This window comes from Hemicordylus capensis, chromosome 2 (genome assembly GCF_027244095.1).
Source record: "Hemicordylus capensis ecotype Gifberg chromosome 2, rHemCap1.1.pri, whole genome shotgun sequence".
Classification (NCBI taxonomy): domain Eukaryota; kingdom Metazoa; phylum Chordata; class Lepidosauria; order Squamata; family Cordylidae; genus Hemicordylus; species Hemicordylus capensis.
In genome coordinates, this window is record NC_069658.1 from 149,965,369 (window position 1) to 149,979,052 (window position 13,684).

The window sequence follows — 13,684 nt, forward strand, 5'->3', positions numbered from 1 at the left end:
CAGGACACAAAATATAAACGAACTATAGTTAACAAAAAACGAACTAAATATAAACTAATACACAATATGCACGTGGAGGAAGGCCGAAAATGGGCTGCACAGCAGAGAGGCCCATGCAGTCACTTGGGAGCAGGGGAGCTGGAAGGAGCTCGCCGCCCCTCCCCATCCCTCTGTACAGTGGCATTTTCAAGAGTAAAAGGGGGAACTCTCCCCACCCACAGCACCCTCCCTCCCTGAAGCTGCTGCCGTGCCTCATCCCGCAGCAGGCAGCTGTGTTCTTTATAGGAGGGAAAGGGGGAACTTTCCCCTCACCTCCCCCCCCCAGGCTACTGCTGGCAAGGATTTTAAGGTTAAAAGGGGGGTTTTTTCTCCCCCCACCACACTGCAGCTGCTGCCACCCCCAAAGAGGGGCGGCAGACGCCTGCTCCGCCTTTCCATTAATCCACCACTTGTCACCATGCCCATATAAGGTCAAAACTCTGCCCAGGTGTGTATGTAATACTACTACTGTGTGCATAAGAAGTATTTTTGTGGTCAAATTCTTACCATTTTAATGTGATCTCAAGAGCAAATATGACCCATTTTAATAACCATACAAACTGAAATGATCAAAGAAACACAGGGCACAAATCCAGTAAAAGTTAATTTAAAGTCCCATGTATTTTGTCAAAAGAGGTAGGCAGCTCTGAATTAAGTCCCACTGAGTTCAGTGGGACTTCCTCCAAAGAGACATATAGTTGTAGCCTTAAGCATGTACTTATTTCTCCTGTTGATATCCATAGGGCTTCAAAGTGCTTAATGTTTGCTGGATTGTGCCTCTTTTTGTTCCTTGACTTTATTTGAATTAAACTAATATGGAATTAATATATATTTAGTTATTTCTCATGTATATTCTGCCCCCATGTCATGTTCAATTATGCAGTGCCCCATTTTTTGATGTAAATTATTTCTATTTAAAGAGACACAAAAATGCCCTTATTCAGGACTGGGAATTCTGTCTACTGAAACCAAAGGATTAAAGGCTCAAAGAAGTAAAATGTCTGAAAGGCATTCCCTGATGGCTTTTCCACAAAGAGTCTTTGTTGTCCTCGGGGATGAATGACTTATTGGAAGGTGGACAATTAACATCCTTGACCATTTTAACACATAGATAAGAGCTGGAACTCAATACAAGCTAACCTTCATGCTAGTGCTCTGAAACTACAATGTGTATATATCAGACTATCAGAAATGGCATTTCTACCTACCTTCCTCCCTCCCCGCCACCCCAAGACAATGTGTTTAAATACGAAATGAAACCTGAATTGACACTGCTTTTTAACTAAGATTTTCAGATCCTTGGGGATTCTGAGTTCTTTTCCGTGGTTCATGTTAGTTGTAAGTATATGCCAGAAACAACCAATTCTTGCATGCCCTTTTAATAATAGTTTATATTCAATGAACACTAATTCCTTTTTTTTCACCTTTTCCATGCTCTTTACAAGAGAGGGCAAGAAATCTGTGATTGGATTTCCTGACATTTCTGATTTGCTTTAATAGACAGCAATAGCCATGCCTTTCACACAATGCGTGATCCACTTGTGGAACTCTCTGCCTTTCACACAACGCGTGATCCACTTGTGGAACTCTCTGCCTTTCACACAACGCATGATCCACTTGTGGAACTCTCTGCCACAGGATGTGGTGACAGCCAACAACCTGGATGGCTTTAAGAGGGGTTTGGATGACTTCATGGAGGAGAGGTCTATCAATGGCTACTAGTCAGAGGGCTGTGGGCCACCTCCAGCCTCAAGGGTGTGCCTCTGAGTACCAGTTGCAGGGGAGCAATGGCAGGAGAGAGGGCACACCCTCAACTCCTGCCTGTGGCTTCCAGCGGCATCTGGTGGGCCACTGTGCGAAACAGGATGCTGGACTAGATGGGCCTTGAGCCTGATCCAGCAGGGCTGTTCTTATGTTCTCAGCATGGACTGGGGCTGTGGTGAGGTGTGTTAACCCTTTCCCGGTGCCATTTGATTGGCAATATGGAAATAATAATGTGACCTGTCGTCTGTCTACTTCACAAGGCTGTTAAGAATTACCAAGAGTGAAATAACTTGAACTCTGGATATGTACTAAATAAATCCTAAGTATTTTTTCAAACTTTTTGATGGCAAAATGCACATCAGAAGTGTGCAGAGTGGGGCCTTGCATATTGTGTGGGACCCCTGAGTATGCAATCTATCTTTGTGTGCAGAGGGACATGTTGCATACCCTGGAGGCTGTAAGGGTTTGGATGGGCCAAAACAAGCTCAGGCTTAATCCCTCCAAGACAGAGTTGCTCTTGTTCAGTTCTTGATCTGGCCAGGTTCCAGTTTCAAGTTATCCCCTTGAAAGAGCAGGCTCACAATTTGGGCGTCATCCTGGACTCACAGCTCCTGCTGGAACAACACATGGAAGCTGTGGGCAGGGGAGCCTTTGCCCAGCTTCGTCTGGTGCACCAACTGTGGCCTTACCTCGGCCGGCAGGCCCTGGCAACCGTAACTCATGCCCTCGTCATCTCTCAGTTGGACTACTGCAATGCACTCTACCTGGGGTTACCTTTGAAGATGACTTGGAAGCTTCAGCTGGCTCAAAATGCCACAGCCCAGCTGCTTATGGGCAGGAAAAAATATGATCATGTTTCACCTTCACTGAGGTCGCTGCATTGGCTGCCAGCTCGCTTCCTGGTCCAATTCAAGGCGCTAGTTATCACCTATAAAACCCTTCAGGGTATGATGCCTGTGTACCTTCAGGACCAGCTCTCCCATCCAACTTCAACCCACCCTATGAGGTCGTCTCAGGTGGACCTTCTCAGAGTTTTGGGCCCAGGAGAGGTACGTGGGGCCCGGGCTCGTGGGAGGGCTTTCTGTGTTGTAGCCCCCTTTTTATGGAACACTCTGCCTCCTGAGATTCCTAATGCCAACTCCCTTCTGTCCTTTAAGAAGCTCCTGGAAACCTATCTATTTTGCCAGGCTTTTACTTTTTAATGTGTGTCAGGTGTGTGGTGGGGTTCTTTTTCTTCTTTTCTTTTCCTTTCTCCCCCTTTTCCTTCTCCCTTCTTCTCTTGTCTATGTTTTAATTTATGTAAACCACCTTGAGTCAGGGGGTCAATACATTTGCTAAATAAATAAATACACCAAAGATAGCTGTCAGTGAGGGCAGCCAGCCGGTCAGGGGTTGAGTTCACTGCAACCATGTCATCAAGTGCAGCGTTTATTTCTCTCCATGGCAGTGCATAGTAACCAGTGTTCCCTCAAACAGTGATTCCCAGATGTTGTTGACTACAACTCCCAGAATCCCCAGCTGCAATGGCTTTTGCTTGGGGATTATGGGAGTTGTAGTCAACACCTGTGAATCTCTGTTAGAGGGAACACTGATGGTAACCACTCACTTTTGTGGAAAAGATTAAAGGGGTGCACCTAAAGCAGCAGGGAAATGACTTGATTATCTAGCCAGAAGTTGCCGGTTGAAATCCCCACTGGTATGTTTCCCAGACTATGGGAAACATAGTCTGGGAAACATACCAGTGTTTCAACAAACATAGTCTGTTTCCCAGACTATGGGAAACACCTATATTGGGCAGCAGCAATATAGGAAGATGCTGAAAGGCATCATGTCATACTGACTGCACAGGAGGAGGCAATGGTAAACCCCTCCTGTATTGTACCAAAGACAACCACAGGGCTGTGGGTGCCAGGAGTCAAACCCGACTTGATGGCACACTTTACCTTTACTTCACCTAAATACCATTGTGTGGAGGTCTAAATCTGCTCCCTACCCTTGGTGACATGACCCCCTAACAGCTGGACAAAGACGGACTATGTTCCCCGGCTAACTGAGCAAAGAGGCACCTTTTTAAAGTGGTGATATGCTTTATTTAGCAGGGGGAGAGCAACTGGCCCGATCCAGCCCCAGCACAGCATCTCTCCCGTGGCTGCTGCTGGTGTCTGTCTTATGTTTCTTAGACTGGGAGCCCTTTGGGGACAGGGAGCCTATTTATTTAGGAGCCTATATTTATTTATTTATTTGACTGATTGATTGATTGATTGTTTATATCTATGTAAACCTCTGCTGAAATTGTTTATATCTATATACTGCCGTTTTCTGTTGAAAAGCAGTATATAAATAACTGACCCTGTTCAGCCCAACAAAGCGTCCTTTCCAGTGGCTGTTGCTAATCTTCCCTTGTTTCTTTTTCGCTTGAGTGCCTTTGGGAGAGAGAACGTTTATGCGCCAAGCCTAATGAAGGCTTCGATATAGCCCTATTAAGCTGGCCACCTCTCTGGCCAGTAAAAGTCATCAGTAGCGGGGACCAGACAGGGGAGCCTTTGTAAATGAGAGAGAGCTGCTTTCACGCTATTCAGCCAGGTTAGTTTCAGGTTGTGCATTGTAGGACGATTTGACGAAGCCGTGTGACACAGGCACGTGTGGGTGGGCAAGCCAAGCAGGCGATGATGATGGACTACTTTTGTGGGGCACAGCTGCCTTCAGCATGCCGCAAACCGGGCTGAGAAATTTTCACACGCACGCAGGAGGAGCCGATGAAACTCGGAAGGAGGAACTAGAGTAAATTGGGGCGCGATCCGTTTCTATACATTTATAGCTTCTATTCTATACATGTTTCTATACATTTAAACTAAAACGCTTTGATATTCACAGACTTCCTCCCGCACAGAAGTTTGAGCCTCCTCTCCTTTGGTCTGAAATGAAAGGCGCGTTGATATAGGACACTTGGGAAGTTTGATCGCCGGTGGTTTGTTTATTTGTTTTATTCAACATATTTTTATACCGCCCCAAACTTGCTTCTACAATTAAAATCATTTACAACATTGGACAGGGCTTGCGGCGGGCGAGGTAGGATTTGGAGAGGGCGTGCGGCGGCCGCGAGGATGGAAGAAAATAGCAACAAGAACCAAAGTCCCAGACTAAGCCCCTGGAAGAAGAGTGTGTTCAGCTCCATTCATTCTCTTTTAGGCGCAGGCAGACTAAAGTCCAATAGGCGTGTGCACGCTTTAAAAAGTCAGATCCGATCCACATCCGACCTGATCTGATTCAAGGGGTGGGGAAAGAGAGAGAGAGAACAATCCCCATAGGATTTGAGCGCTATCGGCAGGGGGCGTCGAAGCGCCTCGAACCACTCGGCACTGCGAGTGCCACCCGCGCGCCACCCCGCTCCCTCCGCAGTCAAGCGCCGATTGGTTTCGCCTGTTCTCTGCCCAGCGGCAGCTTTGGCACGTCCGCGGTCAGGGGCTCTTGAGCGATCACGTGGGCGCGGCAGGAGTTGCGGGTGGGAGAGAAGCACGAGGCGGGGCCGGGCCTTCCTTACTGGCCCGTCGCGCGAGCTATAACTGGCCGCACGGAACACCCCCGGTGGGCAGCATCCTTTCCGCCTTCTCCGCCCCTATGATGAGACGGTTGGTCCTCCTGCTGCTGTGGACGATGACAGGTGCTGGCCTCTGAGCTCCCTTCCTCCTCCTAGATCTTAGTCTCTCTCCACCCCCCTGCAACCAACCGGCGGAATAGCCTAGCATTAGGTTAGACAGGGAGGGAGAGAGGGTGAATGGAGGCGTTGCCAGGGTAACCAGTGATGGGTTGCCAACTTTTCAACCGGCCCCTGTTTCGGTGCCTTTAAGAGCCAATTGATCCTCAGACATCACCAGGAGCGGGGGTGATGCGGTCAGCTGCTCCCCTTTGCAGACCGGAGGAGGCACAGGAGCAATCCAGGCTGAACTTTTCCTTGTTAGTAACCAGGAAAGGTTGGCTGGCAACCCCACAGCAGTGTCTGGGAAATGAAGGTGGGGATGGGGAGTGGGGGGAGAGGCTGTATGGTCTATCCAGACTGTATAAAAACTGATTGTATAAAACTGTATAAAAACTAGATTATACAATCCAGGTTGTATTAAAAACTGTGTTGCCTGATAACCTGTGGTTCCTTTCCCCCCTTCCCAGGACTCCTGCTGATGCTACCTCCTGGGGAAAGCACCACTGCGGTGAGTTTAGGGGTGGGGAGTGAGGGAGAAAAGTGAGGTGGTGACAAGTTCAATATCTTTATTTATTTGAAACATTTCTTATCCTGCTTCTCAGCTAAAGGTCTCTTGGAAAGTGGCTAAGCAAAGTGCATTAGTACCAGACTTAGTTAAAACAGATGTCTTTTGGAGAACTTAAAGATAAGAAAAGGCTAAACATATTAAAAATCTTCACCTGGTGTTGAAAAGATAATAACGGACTTGGTACCAGGAGAGTACTGCACAGTCAGGACATCACAAGGAACTAATAAATACTTATCCTGGGTCACCACCCATCTCGCTTCTGAAGTGGGAGTGCGGGGTGGGGTGGGCTGAAAAATGGCCTGCTACCAAACTCCTACCTTCTAGTATTAATTTGTAAAATGAGAGGTGCAGCAACTTAAATAGGGTTATTTTAAAGTGTGATTTTGGGCACCTTCCAGCTACCAGAGTGTAATTAATTGGATCAAGAGATTTACTGCAACCTTAGTGTAATCACAAGTCTGTCTAACATAGGTCTTGGTTAGTAAATGTTTCCCTGTTCTGGCACCACTGTTTCAAAGAGATGCAAGACTGAAGGCAACTCAAGTTGTCCCATTAACAAAGGATGTAGTGAATAAACTTAACAAAATGGTGAATTGGCTGTGATTGAAAGCCGCACATAATCTATTTTATCCATTGCGATTTCACTTGAGGGCATGACTCCTCTAACAGCACAAATAGAATAATTCCATACAATATACTTTATTTATTTGTTGTATTTCTATACTGCCTGATATAGAAATCTCAAGGCGGTGTACAAATTAAAACATAAAATTTCAATAAATAAAAATACATTAAAATTTAGATTTCAATTAAAAGCATGGGAAAACAGGTACATCTCCAGAGTCCTCATAAAAGCAAACAGAGAAGAAGCTGCTCTTATTTCAGCAGGGAGTGCATTCCAAAGCCCTGGGGCAGCCACAGAGAAGGTCCGGTCCGGTCCCGAATCACCACCAAGCGAGTCAGCAGCAGCCATAATCAGACCTCTCCAGATCTTAATAGGCGACAGGGTTCGCAACAGAGAAGGTGCTCTCTTAAGTACCCTGGACCCAAGCTATTGAGGCTTTATAGGTAATAATCAGCACTTTGTATTTCGTTCAAAAACATATTGGCATCCAGTGCAGTTCTTTCAAAATTGCTCTTATATGGTCCCTTCCGGTAAACCCAGAGACCAATCTTGCTATTGCATTCTATACCAATTGTAGTTTCCAAACTACGTAAAAAGGCAGCCCCACGTAGAGTGCTTTACAATAGTTAAACCTAGAGTTTACTAGCATATGTACCATTATGGACTGGACTTCCTTAAATATTAACAATCCACAGATATTTTGCAGGCTCAAATCTTTCTAGAAGTTCTTCCCTCTCTCAGCTGAAAGTTCTGCCCCTAATGGTAAAAATGTTGGGACTATGGATCATTTATTCTTTTAGGAAAGAAAAGGCAGTTTGCATATGCTCAGAGTCATTCTCCTCTTCAGCCTGGTTACTGATGTAAAGGAGAAAATGTAGACAAAAGTGCCTCTGTACGATAGCTATGGAAATAAGTACCAAGGCTAAGTAAGCCCTGGCTGCAATTTATCTTGTCAAACTATATCTATAGCAGTGCTAGGTGTAGGTTTGGACTCCCAGCCCTTATTTCTTTTTTCCTTAACTGGGCACACATCTTAACTGTAGAAAACTTGATTGAGACAAAAGCATGAGTTGGAAAGGATGGCATTTTGAGATTGGCATTTTGACTTTCAGCAATCGCTCAGGTTTAATGCACAAGAAAAACTGATTTCACATTCTGACAGCCAGACTCGTATGGTGAGGAATTCAGATGAAAGAGAGGGCTGGTGAAGAGCACAATGAAGGATTTCCAGAATACTGACACACCCTTCTTCTCTAAATCCATCAAAAAGCCACAAGAGGTGGCTATATTAAGGGCTTAGACACCTCTGCATTTTATTAAGGAGTTAATCTGCTCTTCTTAATAGTCTTACTTGAATCCAACACCATAATTACCTGGGATAAATGGTAGCTGACTTGCTAGTAATTTCATAAGGTGTCTTTAAACCAAATATTTATCACAATTCTTCATTCCATGTTTGTCTAATTCATTTGTGCTTAGTCAGAAATTTGCTTTACCTTCTAGTTAAACCTGAGTCAAAATATAAATTTGGATTGTCTCAACTACATGATTAAGTGCTTTATTTTTATATATTGAATCTTTGTCGGAGCTTATGTGCCTGAGAGAACTAGGTGCATTTTAAAAATGGAAACCACTTCAATGCTATAGTGTGAACATTAGTTTTCTGACAAAGGCCCAGTCTTCATACAGATATATGGCAAAGAGCTAAATGGTAAGAACTAAAAATATTCAAACTGGGTTAAATATATATGACTTCATCTAATATGATTTTTTAAAAATTCCTTTTGACCTTGAATAAATTAAGTATATGAAACTAACTAGCGTAATGTCAATCAAGTCCAATAAAGTAGAAGCTTATTTATTGCATTAACATGTCTACTATGTTCCAAGGCTCAACAGAGCTCTCGGGCAACTTTACAATATTAAAATAGTAAAATATGTAGAATAATAATGAAGCATATTAAAAACAGCAGCTAAAAATACCATAACACTGAGTAGAAATCCACGCTTCCAGTCAAACATCTTTAAATATTAGTGACTTAATCAGTAATATTTGGTTTCATACAAGTATTAGAATATTTTCATATTTTAAAGCTTTGATTGTGAAACATTGGCTGACATCTAGATTAAGTGACTTAATAGTACTACTCAGAAGTTACTCTAAAAGACTAACCTCAATACAACTTCCATTGAGTAATTTAGTCAGGATGTCAGCCACTGTCCATATGGATGATTTCATGCTTGCTTGCTCCAGAAGAAGGGTTTTATTATACCCAAAATGTGTTTGGCTCATTTAGGGCATTTTTAGATGAGATACTTTCTTTGTAGGAGAATCAGTGTTCTCTCACACTCCTATCAGATGTGAATGCAAGCTGTGCACATAAATCAGGGCTTTTTTATGTTTACCGTGCATTTTCTTTAAGGCACCTGCACATTAAGGTGCAGCTGCCTTAATGTGCGGGCGGGGTGGGATAAGGGAGAGAGGAGCAGACAGAGTGAAGGGAGCTATGTCTCATTTGGTTTGTTAGGATGAGCCGCTCCTGCGGAAAGTGAACTTGTGCTGTCCTTTACATCTTCCATCCATGGCGCTTCTGCTACACCTGCAGCTGTGAGAGTGCCATTGTACGTCTTCTTCACTTTGCTGATAGGACCCTCACTTCCATCTGGATCCCAAACAGAATTTTCCTTGTTCTCATGATGCTACTTTTGCTGCTTCCCCTAGCCGCTCATCAGTTAGCAGTTGATCACTTTGCCGCTTCATTGACTTCAGTCAGTAGAAATGGGAGCACTCTTCTTAAAAAAGAAAGTTACTGTTACCAGAAGAGTAATGGCTGAGAGGAGGGAAAGGGGTGTGTGAAGGAATATCTCCAGAGACTGGAGGAAATGGCCACTGCTCCCCTCTCCTCCTCCATTCGCCACCACAAAGGTAATCGCCACACCTTCCCTTCCTGTCAAATCCCATGGAAAATTTGTAAAAAACCCTGCTAACTGGGCAAAGAGGCACCTTTTATTTAGTAGGGGGGAGAGCAGCTGACCCTATCCACCCCCAGCACAGTACCTCCAGTGACTGGTGCTGGTGTCTATCTTCTGTTTCTTTTTAGATTGTGAGCTTTTTGGGGACAGGGAGCCATCTTATCTTATTTTTATTTATTATTTCTCTATGTAAACCACTCCGGACACTTTTGAAAAGCGGTATATAAATCTTTGTTGCTGCTGCTGCTGCATATACTAAGGTATAAACTGTAAGGAATGCACTCGTGCATTCAATGCTAGGTTTTTTTGGGAACTAATTTTCTCACTGATTGGAGGGCTATTCAGATTGGATGGCATGTATAACAAGCAGCAACATTGGCCATAAAAAGTAGCAATGAAATTGCTGCAACTTGCCATCTAGAAATCCTCTTAAACTGTTTATAACATCTGTTGACCTTGCTTCCTTTCTGGTCTCTTCTGCCACAACTGCCTAACATGCTTATATGATGGCAAGTGAATTAGTAAAATAGTTTGTAGGCTAGTCCAGGGTTTCTTAACCTTGGGCCCCCAGATGTTGTTGGACTACAACTCCCATCACCCCCAGACATGGCCTTTGTGGCTGAGGATGATAGGAGTTGTAGTCCAACAACATCTGGGGGCCCAAGGTTAAGAAACCCTGGGTTAGTCAGTTTCATAGACTTATTTGCAAGACTGCGCTGTACTGATTTGAACAAAATTGTGCTTTTCAAGGTATGTGTGTGCATGTGAAGTAGTGAGTAATGAAGAAGTAATCAACATGCAAAATGATGTAGACTCTCCCATATTCTTGCAACAAGGGGAGTTCAGTAGCCACTGTACAAATGTTCGGAAGAAAGAATGCTTAAATTGCTTTTGTATCCCGCTCGTCTCCTAGTTGCTCAGGGTTTCTGCATATATCAGGGTTGCCCCCATTTTATCTGTGCAAAGTGAGTCAGGTAAACAGAGAGAGAGTGTCTGCTGCCCAAGCTCACCCAGTGTATATAATAACTGCCTTGACGCTCCAGAATGTTTACAGGGGTTAATTAATTATATAATTCCTACGCCATATGCTTGGTGTGCAGTTTAGCTTGCAATGACTGTATCATGGCAAACTGCCAAATATGAGCAGAGATCTGAAAACATGTCGGCTGAGTTGCAAACACAAGTGAACCCAACAGAGGATAACCTTATGTGCTGCTTCACCCAGATCCATTCAACATATGTTTTCAGCATGTTAGTTTATAGTGGTGCAAATCGGTCCTTGGTGTGTATGTATTTATGAAACTTGGTAGATGTGGGAGCATTGGTTGTGTGGGATTGGTTGAATTATGGCTTTTGAAGAGATGTTAATCTGAATTAATATTTCTAAAAATACAGTCTTGTGTGGATGTTAGGAAATCTGTTTCTTTCACAGCCCCAGTGTGAAATGTACGCTTCGTTGCCTGGATGCCCAAGAAACTTTAATCCAGTTTGTGGGACTGATGGAAAAACATATGCAAATGAGTGTTCGCTTTGTGAGTCAAACAGGTAACCTAAAACGAATTGATCTTATCCTTTCTCTGAGGTAGTATTGGCTTTACAAATCTCAGGGCCGGCTTTCTGTTCACATTTTTGAAGCTCTTAGTAAAATGTTAATTAAACATTTTCATACTTGATCAAATTAGCAAAGCTTTTATTCTCGTATCTTCCCTCCAATATTATCCAACCTGAGAGGTTTCAGACATATAAAAAGTCACACATGCTTCAGGAGATTTTGGGATCATAGAGTTGAAAGGGGCCAAATGGCGATCGATCTGCTTCAGTGCCCATCTTCAGAGTAGCAGAATTTACCCATGAACTGTGCACCAGTCAATATGCACGATCCAGACCACAGTGCAGCATAAACTGAGCAGGTGTGCTGCAGAAAGGTGTTCGGCACTCCATATGACACAGGCAAGTCAAGCCCCACACTGCAGGTGGAACTTTAAAAGCAATCACTTTTAAAGCATTTTGGACACACGCACGCACCCCCGTATGCAGCCCATTTTGGACCTTTCTCTACATGTGTGAGAGAAAGGCCCGTAATGGACTACAGATGGGGGTATGCAGTCATTTGGGAGGGAGCGGGGGAGCTGGAAGGAGCTCTCATTGCCCTGCCATGCAGCGGCGTTGCTTTAAAGATAAAAGGGGGAACTTTCCCCTCCCCACAGTTGCAGTTGTGCAGCCTTCTCTGCCCCATCCCACTCCACAGTGGTGGTTTTTAGAAGAAAAAGGGGGAGACTTCTTCCCCCACACACACACACCCTTGCTGCTGCCTCCCCTGCCCCCAGAGAGGGGTGGCACAATTTGAGGAGCAGCAAAACTTGCCGCTCCTCAAATTTTGCTGCTGTAGGCAAGTGCCTACTTTGCCTCTCCTTAAAGCTGCCACTGAACAAATGTAATCACTAGCCCACAGTGCAGCCTTGGGAGAAGAGAAGAAGGGCTTCGGCCCTGCAGAAAGGCTGAAGTGCATTTGCTGCAAAGTCTAGTTCAGCAGCTGAGCTAGGGAGATAGGAAAGTGATCTTTTGCTTTTCCCCCTTTCCTCTAAACGTCATCTTTTGCTTATAGGAATATGTCCTTGAGGGTCACGCAGCCCTCAGGACATGTTCCTGGCAGAAAACGGGGCTTTTGCAGGAAGGGGGAGAGAAGCTAAAATAGTTCTCCCATCCCCCTCTGCCCTCACTTGGCTGCAGAAGCCTTCGCCAGAAGTACACTGCAGTCTCTGCAAGGGCACAGTCCTTCTTCCACTCTCCTATGGCCAGGGCCATCCCTGGGCAGGTACGGGGCTGGGGGTGAATCAGCAAGTGTGGGGCCTCCTTAACATTTCATATCATTACAGAATCATACTGATTGATGACCTATAGTGTGAGTGAGGTTTTGGGACATGTCCAACCAGCTTGGACATATAATGCATTTCTAAAGAAATAAAACTAAAAAGCGTAGCACATGCTTCACGGTTCTCAGACCTTCTGGGTTGCAAATCAACTTGAGCATAGTGCATTTATAAATAAATATATATTATATATTGTTTGGTCAAACCCACTCTCCCTGCAAGCCCCCTTTTAAGCTCTTCACACTTCTCATGTGAAGAACCTCCCAGTGTGATCTTCAGTACTGAATAAGTACTTGACTCTGCTGTAGGATGGTGGCTTCATGCCACCTCTGCTGCACTTAAGATGTTCTGTCTTTCTGTTTTATTTTCTTAGGATTATCTGTCTTTGTTTTTTTCAGTCTCATAGCAACATACTCTTGTTCTTAAACAAGATAATCGGACCCATAACAGCCCTACTACTGCATGGTATATTTTCTGCAATAAAGAGGGTAGATTATTGAGGTCACACATGAAGAGGGAGTCCCTCTTCCCTCTTCTTGGGGTGGGGTGGGGGGATACGTTCTGTTCTGAGATGGGACTAATAATCTATCATCCCCCTTTTCATTCTCTTTACAGAGAACAGCAGCTTAATATCCAAATTTCCGAAAAGAGTTCATGCTCATGAGACTAGCTTCAAGGAATAGAGTACATAGCTTGCCTGCGGAGAAGTGGAAACCAAACTTTAAATGCATTTTCCAAATAGCTAGAACTGAAACAAGTCCTTTTGCTCTTGCCCCAACTTCTGAATTTGACGAATACAGCTGTTTTACTGCAAGACGAGGTGTGTGGCTTAATATGGCTTGCTCACTGTGTATACTGGGTCTTTATTGCTTTGGAGTATAAGCATAAACTACAGATTTAGAAACTCTCACTCTATTGCTGTTCTTCTGTGTTCCTAGTCACTGTGATTTCAGCATTTAGTTGTCTAAAACGTGTGGAGCTCTGCACACAGTGAACCCATTGCATGATCGCTTTAACACTAGAGAGAAGAGGCGGGGATATTGGTGAATTCCTAGGGGGGCAAGAAGACACTTGGGAATGCCACCAGCACTTCCTGGGTAGCAGATGCTATCCACACTTATGAGAATGTGTGGTCTCATGAGGATGCA

General features: G+C 44.3%; 1 protein-coding gene across 1 annotated transcript; it reads left to right on the forward strand.

Annotated features, from left to right (window-relative positions):
* Positions 1 to 1,962: 1,962 nt before the first annotated feature.
* On the forward strand, positions 1,963 to 13,446 carry SPINK2 (serine peptidase inhibitor Kazal type 2). The gene is made up of 6 exons (XM_053293109.1): positions 1,963 to 1,978; positions 2,772 to 2,852; positions 5,120 to 5,464; positions 5,968 to 6,008; positions 11,099 to 11,211; positions 13,152 to 13,446. The coding sequence occupies exons 1-6, from the start codon at positions 1,963 to 1,965 to the stop codon at positions 13,198 to 13,200; spliced, it is 645 nt and encodes a 214-aa protein (XP_053149084.1). The 3' UTR covers positions 13,201 to 13,446.
* The last annotated feature ends 238 nt before the right edge of the window (positions 13,447 to 13,684 follow it).